This window comes from Podarcis liolepis, assembly GCF_965112155.1.
Source record: "Podarcis liolepis genome assembly, chromosome: 10".
Taxonomy (NCBI): Eukaryota; Metazoa; Chordata; class Lepidosauria; order Squamata; family Lacertidae; genus Podarcis; species Podarcis liolepis.
Genome location: NC_139562.1, coordinates 74,732,786 through 74,750,120, shown reverse-complemented (window position 1 = coordinate 74,750,120; position 17,335 = coordinate 74,732,786). Strand labels below are relative to the sequence as shown.

Here is a 17,335-nt window from a genome sequence, read left to right as displayed (position 1 = left end):
GGGGAAAACGGAGATAAAATATTTATCAAAACAGCGCAATGTGGACTGAACATGATGCAAGGGTGCAGAATGATGACTGACTGCTGGGAGTTTGGGGCAGCGGGAAAGGAAAGAGTGGTTGAAACCCTGAACAGAAACACTCCACGCTGTAACATTTTGTTACAGAGCTACACTTGTTCACTGTATTGTACTTCTTCAAACAACATAGGTTTGTAACCAAGCTGTTGGAAGATCTCATTTTCTTTGTTGCTGATGTGCACAATAATGGCCAGGAAGTGTTGGATGTGATGGTCATTAAGCCCAACCGAGAGAGGCAAAAATTAATGAGGGAACAAAATATATTGGCACAGGTATGTAATTGATAGAAATATTTAATATGGAGCATATTCTTCAAAGATACAGTGGCCTTGTTTGCATATCACCTCAAGGTGTGTGGGGGGGACTGACCCCTTTAGTCAGTGTTTCCCAGACTTTTTAAACCCATTGTCCCCTTTTAGGTAATATAAAAATCTCTTCAAACCTGCCTCTCCTAATTATTTTATTTGCATTTTCAAAATGATTGAAATTAAATGATTGAATATTAATTATAAATAATATTTTGGGGCTTAATAATAAAAATCAATCAAAGTACTTATAACTTTTTAAAAAACAGTTATTCAAATTTCCAAAAAGCTGCACAAAATTATAAATTTCAAAAAAATGCTTTTATTATTATTAATATCAACATTGATTCTGCATGTTTGTCACAAGCTTTTGGATTCTGGGCACCGTGGAAGACAGAGTACATCTTGTTTCACTTTCAGCATCAGCCTGCTGCGCTGCTTTGTTTCAATATCTAAAAGAACAGAAAAACCATCTTCACAAAGGCATGTGGATGAAAATGTCGCAATGATGTGCAGAGCCTGCTCTTCTGTTTTGGGATATACAGGGAAATATTTCAACCAATTTTTTCCTGAAGGGAATTGTTTGAAATCATCTTTGGCAGCTCAATCACACTTGCGTTCCAAAAAGTCCTTCTGGAGATGCTCTGACAAGGACTGAACATAAGTGATAAAATCGTTTTCACAGTGTGTTCTGCAATCAGCTCAGTTTCCATTGCCTGAATATTTTTTATTGTCTGCAGACTCAAGCTGCCAAGCAGTGAAGCTTTTTCAGAGGGTTTCTAGGTGGTCTGTTTCAGACTCAATGCAGGCATAAGATTGGCCTGGTCTGTAATCTGCAAAGCCTGACTAAGAGGTGGATGAGTTTGGTGAGCAAAGCCAGCAGGGATTAATAAATTGGTAGAATTCTCTGGATTGGCTCACTAACTAGATCACTTATGCCTTTCATACTCAGCTGTAGTTCTCTCTCCAGCTCTCGTGTTTGTGGGGGAAATGGTGAATGTTGTTCTCATTCAAGAAAGCAAGAGTAAAAACTAATAGTTTTCATTGGTGAAATATTTGGCAAGCATTGTGATCAAAAGTAAATGCAGGCCTGCTTGTCTGTGGAAACAAGAACCTTCTGTCTTTATATCCAGTATAATATGCCACCATTGACTAACTGGGACCCATGACCAGCTGTTATGTATTGGCTTCGCAGAAGGAACACAGGGTGTGAGATAGGCCTAAGCTACAAAAACAGGAGTACGTAAAGGGTATTTACAAGGATGCAAGTGTTACCTGCCCAAAGGTGAAGATGAAGTAGAGGAGTATCTGTCCCAAAATAAGGTGTTTTAATATGGTTTGGGTAATTTACATACAGACACTGAGCTCATCTAATTTATATGCATACCACCCCTGATATTATCTGTCATTTAAGTGCTTAATAAACACATGCACCCAACACATCCAGTTTTCTGTCCATTTTTCCAGCTGCACAATTCCATCCCCACGTAGCACACTGAAAAAAACCTCAGCCTTAAATCGAGGATAATCTGATACGTAATAGCAGTAGTGTATGGTATGTTCAAAGTTCTAAAAATTAGTGGAAATGAGTAGTATAAATCAACATGTGAGTGATTAACCACACAGTGCATGACAAACTGCTGCGCTCTGTATATTGCATGTCACACCACTTAAGAGATAATGTTGAACTTCTTTGCACTCATGATGACATGCAGATCATGCTGCATGTGATCTTCTCATCCTCTGAACATAACATTTCAGACTTGTATACTTTCATGTTGTTGATCTTTTGGTTAGATCACACTTTTTTTAATGGAAACACTCACACATACCCTGAAATGTTCAGGTGCCCCCCCCCCCCTTGTTGAGAAGTCAGTGTTCTAGATATTTCAGGACTCCATATTCCATCAGTCCCAGCCAGCATTGCCAATGATCAGGGATGATGGGAGTTGTAGTCCAACAACATTTACAGGGCCACGGGTTCCTCAGCTCACTGCAAACCATTGTTACTTTTAAACCATAGTTAAGCTTATCAGGCAGCATGCTGGTGCACAGGGTGAAAATCGTGACCACTTTCCTCCTGTCTTGCTCTTGTAGCTGCTGCACTGCTGGGAGCTAAGCTACAGTATTATTTAAAATAATTTAAACATGAGATGACCTGTTGGAGGATGAAGTGAACTCCTAATGAAAATTACATATAGAGTGCCATGCAATTTTCATTGCTGAATTGATTCAACCTCAGTGGTGGGGCACATTTTATTTCCCCCTTGGCTCAAAATGCTTATATAATATATTCACTGAATTCACCAAAATACCCTGTTTTTCTATCCCCACCATTAGTCATCACTTTGTTTTTGTATTTATGTGTCTATATGTGTATACAAACAGATATTTGGGATCTTGAAAGCTCCATTTAAAGACAAAGCGGGAGAAGGAGCCATACTGAGACTCGAAGATCTGGGCGACCAGAGATATGCCCCGTACAAATACATGCTGAGGCTTTGTTACAGAATCCTCCGACATTCCCAGCAGGACTACAGGAAAAACCAGGTTTTTCTCTTGCCTTCTCATGTGGCTACATAATTGTATACAGTGGACTCCTTGGTTGTGCTTACAGATTCATTGAATCCAGTGGAATGACTGCTGCAGGAGAGTAATGCCAACTTGATTTGATGGAACCAAAATTTCACTTTCAGTGCGACTGTGGATTAATTCCATTACTTTAACCAAGTGCAGTATAGTAGCATGAGGTGCTGTTGAGTTGGAATCTCTATGCTATGATTGGCTCCACCTGGAGTTAAACAGATGAAGGTGGGATTAATTCGCTGTTATCAACAGTCAGGCAGGGTGTTCCCAGGACATCCCCCTTAACCGATCTTGTTTGATAAACTGACTTGTTTTCTGATTTTTAAAAAAAGATTGGTGCCATTTATTGGTTGATTTGTTGACTGTGTGTGGAATTTTTGAACTGATATGGTTGACTTCTTATCGCTTTTATTGTTTTGCTGGTTTCTTTCCATGAGGGCTCCAGGGAGCTATGCATGGCATAATAGAAATATTTAAATAAATAAAAGCAAGGAAAGGAGCAGAGTGGGGAGGTGATCTGACCATAGACTAGCAGAGGTACTTGCACTCTTCCAGAATAGCGCCATGCCTGCTTTACCTACTGGTCTGCAGTGGACTAGTGGACCCCCATCTTGATGAATCACCTGGGAACAAAAGTCTGTGAGAAGGAATCTTCCTGTCATAAGGAATATTCTAGTGCTGATTGGTACATGGAGTATCTAAGCATTTGTGGGTCATACTAGGGCAAACTTTACAAGGAGAGTCAAGTAAACATCAAAGCTAAAAGTTGGCTGATCAGACAAAAGTATGCTGGTCAGGTTTTTTATTAACTTTTATTATCATGCTGATTAGCAGCTGTACTAACTCTAACTAAATTGTCTTCTGGGCACAGTTCAAGGTACTGATTTGGATGTGTAAATCTTGTAATAGCTTAGGTCATACATACCTCAGATACACCTTCTTGCTGGTCCTGTGTATCAGCATGATAAGTATGTGAAGTGAGAGTGCCTTCTTCACTGTATGTCTAGGTGTCAATTTTGAACCAGTCTGGAATCCCAGCTATGAATCTATGGTGCCTCTGCAATACCTTGCCAGTCCAGTGGCACCCGGAGTGCACCGGGTGGAAGGCCACTGAATTCAAGAGAGGTGCCCTTTGTCAGGCCAGAAGGCTGGACCTTCAAGAGACTCTAGTTCTCCACAAAGGGGTGAAGCCTAGCAGAAGTGGAGGTAGAAACTCAAAAGGCTCAAAAGTTCACTTCTGCAAGTTGCTCATCAGGTGCTCTCCATGTGATCTGCTTTGCTGCTTTGCTCCATAGGCTCTTCCATGGACTAGAACAGCACATCAGCCAAGGGCATCAGCCATGCTTGTTGGGATTGATGGGGGTTGTAGTCCAAAGCATCTGAAGGGCACCAAGTGGGGGACAGCTGTTACAGACCAACATTTTTGGTGGCTGCCTCACAGTTGTGGAGCAGCCCTTCTCTGAGCTCTGTGAAAGTCCAAACCTGAATCCAACTCCATAAGAGCAAAACTTTCCTCTTGGGATATCTTTAATATAATCAGACTTGGAAAAGATTTGATTGATTTGAGTATTTTTTTGTTGTTGACCTGTGTTTTAATGATTTTTAATGGCTTCTGTGCCTTGAGAAGGATCAAGATAGAAACAAAACTAAAATAGCTAAACACATATGGAGTATGCTTCTAGTAATCTAAAGAAAGGAACCATGGTCTCTCATCTACTTGCCTATCAAACTAAATATTGCTGGTCAAAAATGGGGTGTGGGTCATGTGTGGAACCTTCCATCTTTCAATCTGGTGACAGACTACCCTGGGGTTTTCTTCCAGGAATACATTGCTAAGAACTTCTGCGTCATGCAGTCTCAGATTGGCTATGATATATTGGCAGAAGACACAATCACAGCTTTGCTGCACAACAACAGGAAGCTACTAGAGAAACATATCACAGCTAAAGAAATAGAGACGTTTGTAAATTTACTCAGGAGGAATCGAGAGCCAAGGTTTGAATTAGCCCACACCATTTCTTTGCTTTCTTTTAAAAATTTGTACACTGATCATCTTTTTATCTGTGTATCTGTGATCATGAACCTGTGTCCAGGAACAAATAGATTACATAAACTTTGCACTATATGTAATTTAAATTTGCATTCAGTATTTTACGGATAGGGTACTATTGATAATCATTGTGTTGTTTCTTTTCAATAAATTCCTGCAGTGTGACCCATCCCATTTTCTTGTTAATCTCCCCCTCACCTCAAGGTTCTTGGACTACCTGTCAGACTTGTGTGTTTCCAACACAACTGCAATCCCAGTCACTCAGGAACTTATTTGCAAATATATGCTGAGCCCAGGAAATGCTGATATTCTCATTCAGACCAAGTAAGTTAATTGACCTCTCAGTTTAATTATTTTACATTGTCTCACACAGTTTTAAGAAGATCATTAGTAGGTATAGTGTAAACTGTTTGTTTTAAGGTTGGTCTCAGTGCAAATGGACAACCCCTTGGATTGCTCCACCATCTCTGATGATCTGGACGAGGAAGAGGTTTGGCTGTACTGGATTGATAGCAACAAGGAGCCTCATGGCAAAGCCATCAGGCATCTTGCCCAAGAAGCTAAGGAGGGCACCAAAGCTGATTTAGAAGTCCTCACTTATTACAGGTAAAGCAGCTTTCCAAAAAGGTGAATTATTTGTCCCACAGGACACAAGTTCCTTCTGTGTTCTCTGGATTCATCAGTGTCCTCAGAGTTCATTGCTTGAATTCAACATGCACTCCACAAATTTTGGAGGCCTGAGCTAAGCATTAATTTGGTAAGAATTTTCCCTTTGAGAAAAGATATACTGAACACATACCCATCTCCAGCATGGTTCTACCAGAAAGTGGGATAAACTTTGGAAAACAATGACTGAACAAAGCTGTGCTTATAAGATACTGCAATGGTGTTTTGTGCAACGTGGTCCAAGGCTGAAAGCATACGCATTGCTGGGTATGGGCTAAATTAATATTTTGGGTAAAAGACTACTATTGATCTGTGAAAGATACTTCATTGGGGGGTCAGATGAATGGCATGGGAACACTCACTAGCATTGTTGAAGCTACAAGAATGTGGATCTGATCAGTGCATGGCTAGGAGACTACAAAGAGCCCCGTGTAAGATACTCTGCTAATAGAAGAATGTAAAGTTATACCACCATCAAATTAAATCAAACTTGGTGTTGCTTCATTTCCCGGAGGGGAAATAACATCTGAACAAGCCCTGAGATGTTTAATGTACAATCTGCAGTTCATTGATAGGTCTTCATTTAAACTAAAGTTGTTTCATTGAATTAAATTAAGACTGCAATTCTTGGCGCATTTACCAGGAAGAAAGCCCTCCCCACAACACACACACATTGGCTTCTGAGTAAAGTGCATAAGATTGACCGTATACTGTAAGTCAGCTGATTGATTTATGTATTTTCAGCCTGTGTCCTTAACATTTTCATTAGGCATGGCTTATGGCAGGATACAAGGCTAGGGTGCAAAACTGCTATTAAATGTAAGAATTTCAATGTCGTTGAGGGATTTATTCAGAGCAGTGCTGTGTACACCATGCAGGGTTGGGCAATGTCAGCATTTCAACATTGTGATGTATCACCAGCCAAACATTGCAATATGAAATGGAGGGGATGCAACACACACAGCAAGTTAGGAGGGGGAAGGATGAGCCCTGTCTCCCTGCTTTGCGTCACTCACTAGCCACCATTCTCCTCGGGGCAGCTGATTTCCCAAGGAGCCAATTTCTCCGCCTCCTTCACCACACGCCTCATTCTCCCTGTTCATTCCTTCACCCCAGTTTCAAGGCTCCTTCACCGCATGCCCAGTTCTCCCTGCTCCTTCCTTCGCACATACACCAATGTCAAGCCTCCTTCACCCTGCACCCAGTTCTCACTGCTTCTTCCTTTACACACACACACACACACACACACACACACACTGATTTCAAGCCTCCTTCACCTCATGCCCAATTGTCCCTGTTCCTCCTGCCCCCTCCCCAATCTCAGGCCCAGCTGGGGCGACTTGTTCCTGCTGCTGGGTGCTGGAGGCGGAGGACTCAGGAGCAGTGGTGGTTTCACTCATGGTATACCAGCGGGTGAAGCTGCCATCGTGTCCTGAGTGATGTATTGATACATTGCCCAGGCCTAACACCATGTAATGTGGATTGTATTTTATAACTGAGTGAGAGTCTAACAGCCATAGTCCAGTAAAAGACTAGAAATGTGTTGGTTGAGTTTATGTAATATTCCTCAGGTGTTTAGATTGGTATCTTAGCAACCAGGTTATTGAGTAACAAACACAGAAATAGAAATGACATTATTTTATTATCTTTTCTAAGGTACCAGTTGAACCTCTTTGCAAGAATGTGTCTGGATCGCCAGTATTTGGCTATAAACCAGATTTCCACACAGCTGTCGGTGGATCTGATCCTGCGCTGCATGTCAGATGAGAGCCTGCCTTACGACCTGCGAGCCTCCTTCTGCCGTCTCATGCTGCATATGCATGTGGATAGAGATCCTCAGGAGATAGTGGTGCCTGTGAAGTATGCCAGGCTATGGACTGAAATCCCTACCAAGATCACTATCCACGAGTGAGTTCTCTGTTGAAACCAACAAAATGGAACATTCACTGATTGGTGGCAGATTCATTTGTAGTAGTAGTAGTCGTCATCATCATCATCATCATCATAGATGGCATAATGGACACAGTCCTAGTTGGTTTTAAGAGATGATTTGACAAATTCATGTAGGATAGACTTCCTGGTTTGATAGCTAAATGGGACCTCCATGTTCAGAGGCAGTATACAGTCTTCTGAAGACAAATAAGACAAGGCCATTGCCTGCTTCTGAGCATACCAGAAGTGGCTTGCTTCTGTGGGATGGGGCTATAATGCTAGCTTCCTGGCAGTGCCTCTTACTGGAAGGGAGAGGAACAAGGTGGCAGGGAGCTTGGCATGGTACAAGTGCATTGTCTAGAGCAGTGGATTAGCTCCACTGGTGCACCCGAACATGCCCCTCCCCATCTTGGCAGGAAGCTAATCTTGCAACTCTGCCTCACTGGGTGAGATACGTCTGCAGCACACAGAAGCACCTTGGCAGGCTACTCTGGTTTAAATTATTTTAATGGATCCTGGGTCTAAATGGATTCTGGTTCTGATGCAGCAGGGTTCTTCTTACGCTCTTATGAAGCAATTATTATTATAGTTATTTACTTCATATCCTGCTGTTTTCCCAGACCGGAACTTAATGCAGTATACAATATTTCTTATCATCTCTGAGAATAAAAACCTGAGAATTTTCATGCAGCATGAAAGTGAAAAGGTTTCTGTCCTGGGTGGGTAACACAGTATAACATTTTAGTATTGACTTTTGTACCATGAAGATCCATAACAAGGGGAGGAGGAGGAGGAGGAGGAGGAGGAGGAGGAGGAGGAGGAGAAGAAGAAGAAGAAGAAGAAGAAGAAGAAGAAGAAGATCACCACCGTAATCATCTAGTGACTACCTCATCCCGAAGAAAGCTCTTTAAATTCATCTGCCACTCAAAAAATTTCCAATACCACCCTTTTGTGGGGTATAGTTAACCCTAGGAAGAAGCTATTTGGCGTAGCCTGATGCATTGCAACTGCTTCACATTAGAATTCATGTGCCTTAGAGTACTGTTGCTGACAAGCTCCAAGTTTTGCATGTAATCACTAATGCTCTGCTGTGAGTTGCTGCCTGGGGTTCCACGCTGTGTGTGCACATAAAACGGCAACAAATGGGCATGACTAATACATGTTTATAAATGCATGCATTACGTTGGTGTCCAGAATAGGCTACAGGTTCCTGCTGTGTGTAGATATAAGCTTGGATTCTATATGTGAATCAAAAGAGCTTCCATTCATAGAAGGAGAGTTGTGCTCATGGAAGGGTCCTTATTTTGAGGTAGAGGTTTCTGTTGTTGTTTTGGAGGAGCCTTGCATATTTATATATCTTCAGGATGGACCTTTGAGTTTGTGGAGTAGATTTCTAGAGTATATCATCAGCCGCTTAACAGAATGTACAGTCCAGCTTAATTTTGTTTTATTTATTATTTATCCCACCTTTTAATATAGACTCTGGATGTCTTACAATAAAAACAAATTAATTAGTAATTAAAAGCAGTATAAAACTTACAAATAGTATTAATTAATGGTGAGGTCTACGCTGATTCTCATGATGCCAGCTCCTCTTTAACTTTCTTGGGGATTTGTGACAAGCTCTTGGGAGATGTCAGCAACCTATCAAACATTTGTGCTTGTGAGGCACCAAAAAATATTTATTAAACCTTTACTGCCTCCTGCTGTTTCCCACTTATTTAGCTTTTGCTCATGGTCTTGCTTTGTAGGTATGACTCTTTCACAGATTCCTCACGAAATGACATGAAGAGGAAATTTGCTTTGACGATGGAATTTGTAGAGGAGTACTTGAAAGAAGTTGTGAACCAACCCTTTCCTTTTGGAGACAAACAAAAGAACAAGCTAACTTTTGAGGTATTTTTCAAAAGTACTGGTATTTTGCCAGTACTGAGTGCTTTTCAAAATTTAAAAAGAGCAAAGGGGAGCAGTGGCAGAATATCAGCTGATTTACCATCATTCTCTGCCTCCTACCTCACCATTGCACCTCCCACTTGAGGTCTTGCTGATTCTGAATTTACCAAACCAAGTATGGTGTGGGGAAGGTTATTAAGAATACCTAACAACCTGTAGGCAATGTTTGTTGAAATTTCTGAAGCCAGAGGGTGGGTTCAGTATGATTTTAATGGATAGAACAGTTGATCCTGTTAAGGCCCTAGTTTCACTATGGAATGGTGAGACTTGCAGAGCCATTGATATGATTGCTCCAGCACCGTGGGGTCCATTTTGCTGCTTGGTACACCTAAGAGGTGCAGTCAGTGAGGTGGCCTGGGAGAGGGTTGGTGCATAAGTGGTGTAAAACGTGCTTAGGAGTCAACCAAGCACATGCTTGGGCTCATAATTGGGCCTATCATGTGGCGGTGAGGGCAGCAAAGAGATCCTACTTTACTGCCTCCATTGCGTCCTTAGGGAGCTGTCCAGCAGAGCTGTTCTGTGTGGCTGTAGGATGGTTAATCTTGATGAAGGGGCAGATCTCTCGAGCACATGGTAACTAGCTGTCACTGGCTAAACACTCTGAGAATAAAGTTGCTGCTATTGTGACTAGGGTTGCCACCAGTTATGAAAAAATAAAATTGGCATTAATGTTTCCTCCTTTGTGCACTCACACTAACTTGCTTGTCTCACACAGGCCAGCTTGCTAGACACCTTGGAGGTTTAGCCTGTCCTCCCAAGCTGGCTGATTGACACTCCAATCTGGCCAATAGAACTTGCCAGTCAGCAGGCTCTTCTGGGTTGGGTTTGGTTGGGTTTCCAAGGGCTCTAAGACAATGTTTCCCAAACTTGGGTCTCTAGCTGTTTTCAGACTACAATTCCCATCATCCCTGACCACTGGTCTTACTAGCTAGGGAGGATGGGAAGTATAATCCAAAGACAGCTAGAGACCCAAGAAACACTGCCTAAGAGGACGGGTGAAACATTTCCTGGAGCAGTAACCTCAGCCACTTCAAACCTAAGAATTTGTTGCTATCTTTTCTCCACTTTCTTATTTTTTTCTTTTTTAGCTGGGTTTCTACATTTATCTTACTTCTGATAGGCAGAAATTCAGCGGGTGGGGAGGATTTCCTTTCAGTATCATTGGAATGTTCGTAGTTACTGATAGCTTTCATTTGATCATTGTAATGGATTGCTTTGAAGGCATTTCTGCATCAGGTAAAGTACCGTATTTTTCGCTCTATAACACGCACCTGACCATAACACGCACATCGTTTTTAGAGGAGGAAAACAAGGGAAAAAATATTCTGAATGAAACAGTGGACGTATCATTTTTGTGATTCATGCTGTGGCCACAGACATGTGATCTGATGGTGAATTTGGGGTGACCCAATGCAAAAATCCTGAGCATCCCTGTGGATCCATGCTTTGTAACCACGTTTTTGCACCATTGCAGCCCCAGGCAACAGTGGGTGCATGATTTTGGGGGGGGACAGGCTGTAGCCATGGACATGCTATGTGCTCTGATGGTGAATTTGGGGTGACCCAATGCAAAAATCCTGAGAATCCCTGTGGATCCATGCTTTGTAACCACGTTTTTGCACCATTGCAGCCCCAGGCAACAGTGGGTGCGTGATTTTTTTTGGGGGGGACAGGCTGTAGCCATGGACATGCTATGTGCTCTGATGGTGAATTTTGGCTGACCCAATGCAAAGATCCTGAGGATCCCTGTGGATCCATGCTTTGTAACCACGTTTTTGCACCATTGCAGCCCCAGGCAACAATGGGTGTGTGATTTTTTTGGGGGGGGACAGGCTGTAGCCATGGACATGCTGTGTGCTCTGATGGTGAATTTGGGGTGACCCAATGCAAAGATCCTGAGGATCCATGTGGATCCATGCTTTGTAACCACATTTTAAGTGGGGAGGGAAGGAAAAACACAGAAGGCTAAGAATGCAGGAGAGGGCTATAACGTGAGGAAAGGAAGGCAAAAGTTTTCCCCCACCCACCCACACAAGCCAGCCACTGTTTAAGGATTTCATCCTTTTAAATGGAAGAAAGCATATTTGAATGCTGTGTGTCTCCAAAAACAAAAAGCAGGAAGTCAAATCAGAATTTTAAGCCGAACCTGTAATCTCTCTTCCCTTCACAAACATTGTTCCCTCCGGAGCAGGGACAGGATAGAGCGAGGGACGCTCTGCTTTCCCCTCTACTTGCCTGGAGGGGAGGGGCTTTCCCTGCTCTTTGTTCGGACGCTCTGCTTTCCTCTCTACTTGCCTGGAGGGGAGGGGCTTTCCCTGCTCTTTGTTCCGTTTGAGCAAACACAGCAACGAAACAGAGCAGGGTGGGCAGAGAGACCCTGAGGCAGAATGCAGGAAAGCAACAGCTTTCTCACGGAGCTCCCTTCTCCCTGAAGCGCGGTTTGATTTTTGCCTTATTTTTCGGCTACAGGGACCACACATTCGCTGCATAACACGCACAGACATTTCCCCTTCCTTTTTAGGAGAAAAAATCTGCGTGTTATAGAGCGAAAAATACGGTAATTTTTAACCCCCAATCCCCCCAATTTGTCCTTTATTGTCAGGGAAGAGTTAGAGTTAGAAGTTTCCAGTTTCCCAGAGGGAGAAAGCTTTCTCCAAGGGGGGAAGGAGAGCAGTGAATCTAATAGAAGGGAGGGACCGGCTGTTCCCAGGAAAGGCCAGGCTTCAGTTCTAGCTCAGATTGGGAGGAGGGGAGATCCAAGCCAGCTCTAGCCAGGAGGGTAGGAAAAAGAGCGGGAAAGCGAAGGGAAAGGCGCCTTCGCCATTTTGAGAGTGGCTGGTCATGGAGAAGCAGAGCTCAGAAGGTATCTGAAATAAGTGACTCTTAGGAAGAATAGTTAAAGATAAGGATAGTTTAAAAGTTTGTTTGTTAATACACAATAAAAAGTTATAAAAGAACAGGAAGTGTTTGCGTGGTGATCGGAAGAGGACCACGGCCAGTCCTGACATTTATTTTGCATGACCTGTCTTGTATTTTGCCCAACCAAAGGTGGCAACCCTAATTATGACAGTACCAGCTGAGGTGGCCTGAGGATGTGGACAGGATACTTGCACTTATGCTCATTAGATCCTTGTTCATCCTGGCTTATTAAACCTGCTGGGGTGGGGAGACTGAATGGGTCATGGGTGTGGTAAACACCTCCTTGTGCGTTGGGGTGATGTCTGCTGCACTTAAAGAGGCAGTGGTGTATCCACTTCTCAAAAAGTCCATCCTAGATGCAACAAAGTGTAACAACTATAGATCCCCTTTCTTGGTAAAGGTGGTGGAGAAGGTTATTCCTGGAAGAGACTGATTATTTTAGATCCACTACCATCTGAGTTCAAACCTGGTTTTGGAACTGAATTGGCCTTGGTTGCCCTGATGAATGATCTTCATCATGAGAGGGACAGAGTGAGTGCGCCCCTGTTACTTCTGCTTGTTCACTCAGTGGCTTTTGATATCATTGACCATGGTATCCTTCTGGACTGACTTAGTGATATGGGCATCAGAGGCACTGTATCACAGTGGTTCTGTTTGTATCATCAAGGTTGTGTCCAGAAAGTATCACTGAGTGAGTGTTTCTCGGCCTGTTGTCATTTGTGCTATTGGTTTCTCCAGGGCACTATTTAATATCTGTATAAATATGTTGTGTGTGATCATTAGTAGTTTGGGAATGAGGTGTCACCTGTATGCTTATTTATTGATTGATTATTAAAGTTATATACCACCCTTCAAAGCAATATCATTTTATTACATAATAAAATACAAGATAAAAACACAGGTAATTAATTAAAACAAGGACAACAAAACAGTAGCCACCCTTCCCACAGACACTGTTAAAAGGCTATAGTATATTAATCAGCCCAAGGTGTGCTGGTCCCGTGGGTTTCCGTGAGGCGTGGTCCGAGTCCAGTCCGAGGTCGAGGGTGGAGTATTGAGGCCGTCTGTCAAAGCTGAAGCTAGGTCCAAGGCAGGGAGTCGGGTGAGGTCAGGAGATCCGGCAGAACAGGGTGCAGGCAGGAACTGGCTACCAACAACGTTGCTCCCACAACTTGGGACTGGGGCTGGCTGGCTTTTATCTGCCCGAGGCATAGGGCGGCCCCAGTCCACAGGTGACTCGCCTCTCCTGGCCTGGAGGCGAGCCCTCCTCCTGCGGGAACTTTGTTCCCTCCACCTCTCTGCCCTGAGCCTCTGCAGCTCAGGAGAGGCTGGAGGGTTACCAGACCCAGAGGCAACCTCAGCCTCCCCTGATGGGGCTGAGAGTGGAGCACCTGCAGGCTAATTTGGCAACAAAGAGAGATCAAGCCTTTCTCCTAAACGCTCTGCCAGTAGAGATTCAGTGGGTGCCTTTTTGCAGGTCCAGGTGTCCTGCTCCCCAGTCCCCAACCCCAGATAACACCCCCACAATGATCTATTGATATTTGTTTTTAACTTCCTTACTTTAAACTTGTTTTTAACTTAACAATTTTATTAACCACTGTGATATTTTTTATACAGTTGGACATAAATGTTTTTATAAATAAAAATTAAATTTCCATTGTTTATAGGGGCAGGGCTCTAGTGCCCTGCATAGCTTCATACCTCTCCACATAACTGGAAGAAATAGAATAAATCATACCAAATAGCAAATCTATGCAAATATTGTTGAATTCACATAATTCCTAATGATTGCAGCATGTCAGCTTTAATCACATCCAAATGCAGTTTAGATAAAAACAACAATATAAGTGACTGACCAGCTGAGTGGCCACATCAATTTTTTTCAGCTCCATCCTGCAGAAGTATGTTTGTATGTGTGGGTGTGACAAAATTTAAGTGCTGAGAAAGCAGCATATTTTTATTTTTCTGGTTCTTGTTTAAACCCATATCAGCTGATAGAATCTTCTGCAAGTGCCTTTTGGAGGTTATGAAAACTTTGGTAGGGTTTGGGGTGGTATCTTTGAACAAGGAAGGGTAGGAGAAGCTGCTCCAGCATGGTGAGAGGCAGGGACTAGACTGCCCTTTCATAGACTGATTCTACCATCATATAATTTGGTGTAGGAAATAAATTTCAGATCTGCATTTTTTATTTTATTTTATGGTATCAAACCTGGTCTAGCCTCATCAGAAATGGATCTGTGATTTGTCTCTGCTGTAACACTACTGGGAGCCCTTGTCTGCAACTTACAAGTGAAGAAGGTCATGGTGGTGAAGGGTTTCAGAATACCCTGCAGACACTGACTTTTAGACATTGAAATTGATGGGTATTTATTTGCCAGGGTATTCGTGGGAAGTCTCCTCACCACCTCCTTTTTCCTCAGTAAGGAGAGGAAACTGAAAGCCATTGGCTGGTGTACAGCTATGTCAACAGTTCATAGTAGGAAATAGGGCTCTATGCTGTTCTGGGTCAAATCCATAATTTGGATTGATTTCTGTTTATCTCCAGAAGATAACCACAAAATTTAGATGAGATCTGGAGGGCAGCCATGTGGGTCCATTCATCACTAGTTAAATGTTGGGACCTCTTTCTTTCTGTTGATATTCCTGACCTTCTCCCCCCCTCTTCCTTTTCTTTAGGTGGTGCACCTGGCTCGCAATCTTATATACTTTGGTTTTTATAGCTTCAGTGAGCTACTCAGACTGACTAGAACATTACTGGCTATCCTTGATATTGTACAAATGCCTATGTCATCATACTTTGAAAGATTAAGCAAATTTCAAGATGGAGGTGAGTGTGTGTGGGGGGGGGGTAATAGAAAATTATTTGCAACACATAATACATTACCTAGTAATACCTTGCATTCATTAAAGGTTCTGTTCTTTATTTTCCCCAATGGCTTTCTCTTTACCTTGAGGTGTGTTTCCCATAAAATACCGCATTTTTTGCTCTATAAGACGCACCAGACCACAAGATGCACCTAGTTTTTGGAGGAGGAAAACAAGAAAAAAAATATTCTGAATCTCAGAAGCCAGAACAGCAAGAGGGATCGCTGCAGCAATCCCTCTTGCTGTACTGGCTTCTGGGATAGCTGCGCAGCCTGCATTCGCTCCATAAGATGCACACACATTTCCCCTTACTTTTTTAGGAGGGAAAAAGTGAGTCTTGTAGAGCAAAAAATACGGTAAATTGTATGCCATTCTGAGAACCCTGCTACTGAAGGACAGCTTATAAATTGTCTAAATTAAAGGAAATAAATGCACCAAATAAAAATTGGCAGTATGTCTTCTTGTTTTGAAATATTTTAACCTTAAAGTTAGATACTTTGGGTCATGCAAATAATGACACATCTATTAATTTAAAAATTAGTAAGATGCACCTTAGATGAACATCCTTTAACTATAGTTTAGGATCTGTTGAAAATAATATTAATTATGGATAAAATCTCTCAGCAGATGACTACTAAATAAGAGAGATAAAAGGAAGATATATTCATGACTGACTGACCGGTTATTTTACTTTCACTGAGGGGGAACAGAAGCATTGTCAAAATCTTGATACCTGTAAGATTATTTAGCAGTAGTGGATGGTGTGATGGGACACTGTTGCTCACCTGGTCACACTGCTGCCACTTCCTGGAAGGTAGAGGGGATGGGGTGAGGCAGTGGCAAGGTCAGCACAACACAAACACTTCGGTGCTCTTGCCAGTGCATTTGAAAAGGTATAGAAAAGTTTCAAGGAGAAGGAACCTAAAGAAATAAGCCCCAAGCCGAAAACAGCCTGATAGAAACTCAGCATGTTCCGTGGTCACAGAGTGCATAATTTTGTTTAGAGTGGAGGAATGGAAAAACAGGAATAGGGACAAGGATTGGAAAGGGATGATGTGGCTGGTTGGAATACTGAACAGGAACACTCCATACTGCAATACTTGGTTTCGGTTCCCACTTGTGTTGAATAATAATAGCGTTATGGGCTTAGCTTAACAAGGTGGTGAAATAAAAAAAACTGAAATTTGAGAAGGAATGGTGGATAAAATGACAGGAATTTAATGGGAAAATCAGAGTTGGAAGAGACCCAAAGGTCATCTAGTCCAACCCCCTGCAATGCAGGAATCTCAGCCAAAGCATCCATGACAGATGGCCATCCAGCCTCTGCTTCAAAACCTCCAGGGAAGGAGAGTCCACCACCTCTTGTGGGAGTCTGTTCCACTGCTGAGCAGCTCTTAGAGTCAGAAGGTTTTTCCAAATGTTTAGTTGGAGTAGGCCCCAGCCAACAGAATGGCTGGGGCAGGTTCTGTGGGGGGGGGGTGCACTGGGACCCCCAATCTCAGTGATCACGGGTAGGAGGAGGAGTTACGCTAAGACCAAACTATGTCATTACCAAGGAGGCAGGTTTAGTCATTGTTTGAAGGCTATCGCTGTCTCCGTGTCTTGACCGGATGGATACTGGAATCAGCAAGGGAGACCCACATGACATGAAGGTGCTGCTGTGCAATGCCAGGTCAATGATTCACAAGACCACTGCCATCCATGATTTTATTGGGGATGGAGGACTTGACCTGGCATGTGTAACAGAGACTCAGTTAGATGAAGCGGATGGGCCTGTTCTTGCCGCTGCTTGTCCACCAGGGTTCTCTTCTGCACAGCAACCCAGGTCATGTGGGTGGGTGGGTTGCAGTGTTTTTTAGGAAGTCATTAGCTTGAACCAGGCATCCTATTGGTAAGACCCAGTTTTCTGAGTGCATGTTCTGGAAGTTGGGCAATAGGAACATCCAGCAAAGGCATGGCATTTATTAAACATTATCAATTG

General features: G+C 42.8%; 1 protein-coding gene across 7 annotated transcripts in view; it reads left to right on the top strand.

The window, feature by feature from the left end:
• The window catches only part of ITPR2 (inositol 1,4,5-trisphosphate receptor type 2), a 330,950-nt gene that overhangs the window by 105,178 nt on the left and 208,437 nt on the right, over positions 1 to 17,335 (top strand). For 6 of the 7 annotated variants that reach the window (XM_083464129.1, XM_083464132.1, XM_083464131.1 and 3 more), the window contains 8 exons: positions 209 to 350; positions 2,772 to 2,933; positions 4,792 to 4,964; positions 5,224 to 5,343; positions 5,440 to 5,625; positions 7,342 to 7,593; positions 9,369 to 9,513; positions 15,166 to 15,316. In XM_083464129.1, coding sequence (XP_083320255.1) covers positions 209 to 350; positions 2,772 to 2,933; positions 4,792 to 4,964; positions 5,224 to 5,343; positions 5,440 to 5,625; positions 7,342 to 7,593; positions 9,369 to 9,513; positions 15,166 to 15,316 — 1,331 coding nt within the window. The remainder of the gene's footprint in view (positions 1 to 208; positions 351 to 2,771; positions 2,934 to 4,791; positions 4,965 to 5,223; positions 5,344 to 5,439; positions 5,626 to 7,341; positions 7,594 to 9,368; positions 9,514 to 15,165; positions 15,317 to 17,335) is intronic. The other variant, XM_083464134.1, reaches the window with a different exon arrangement.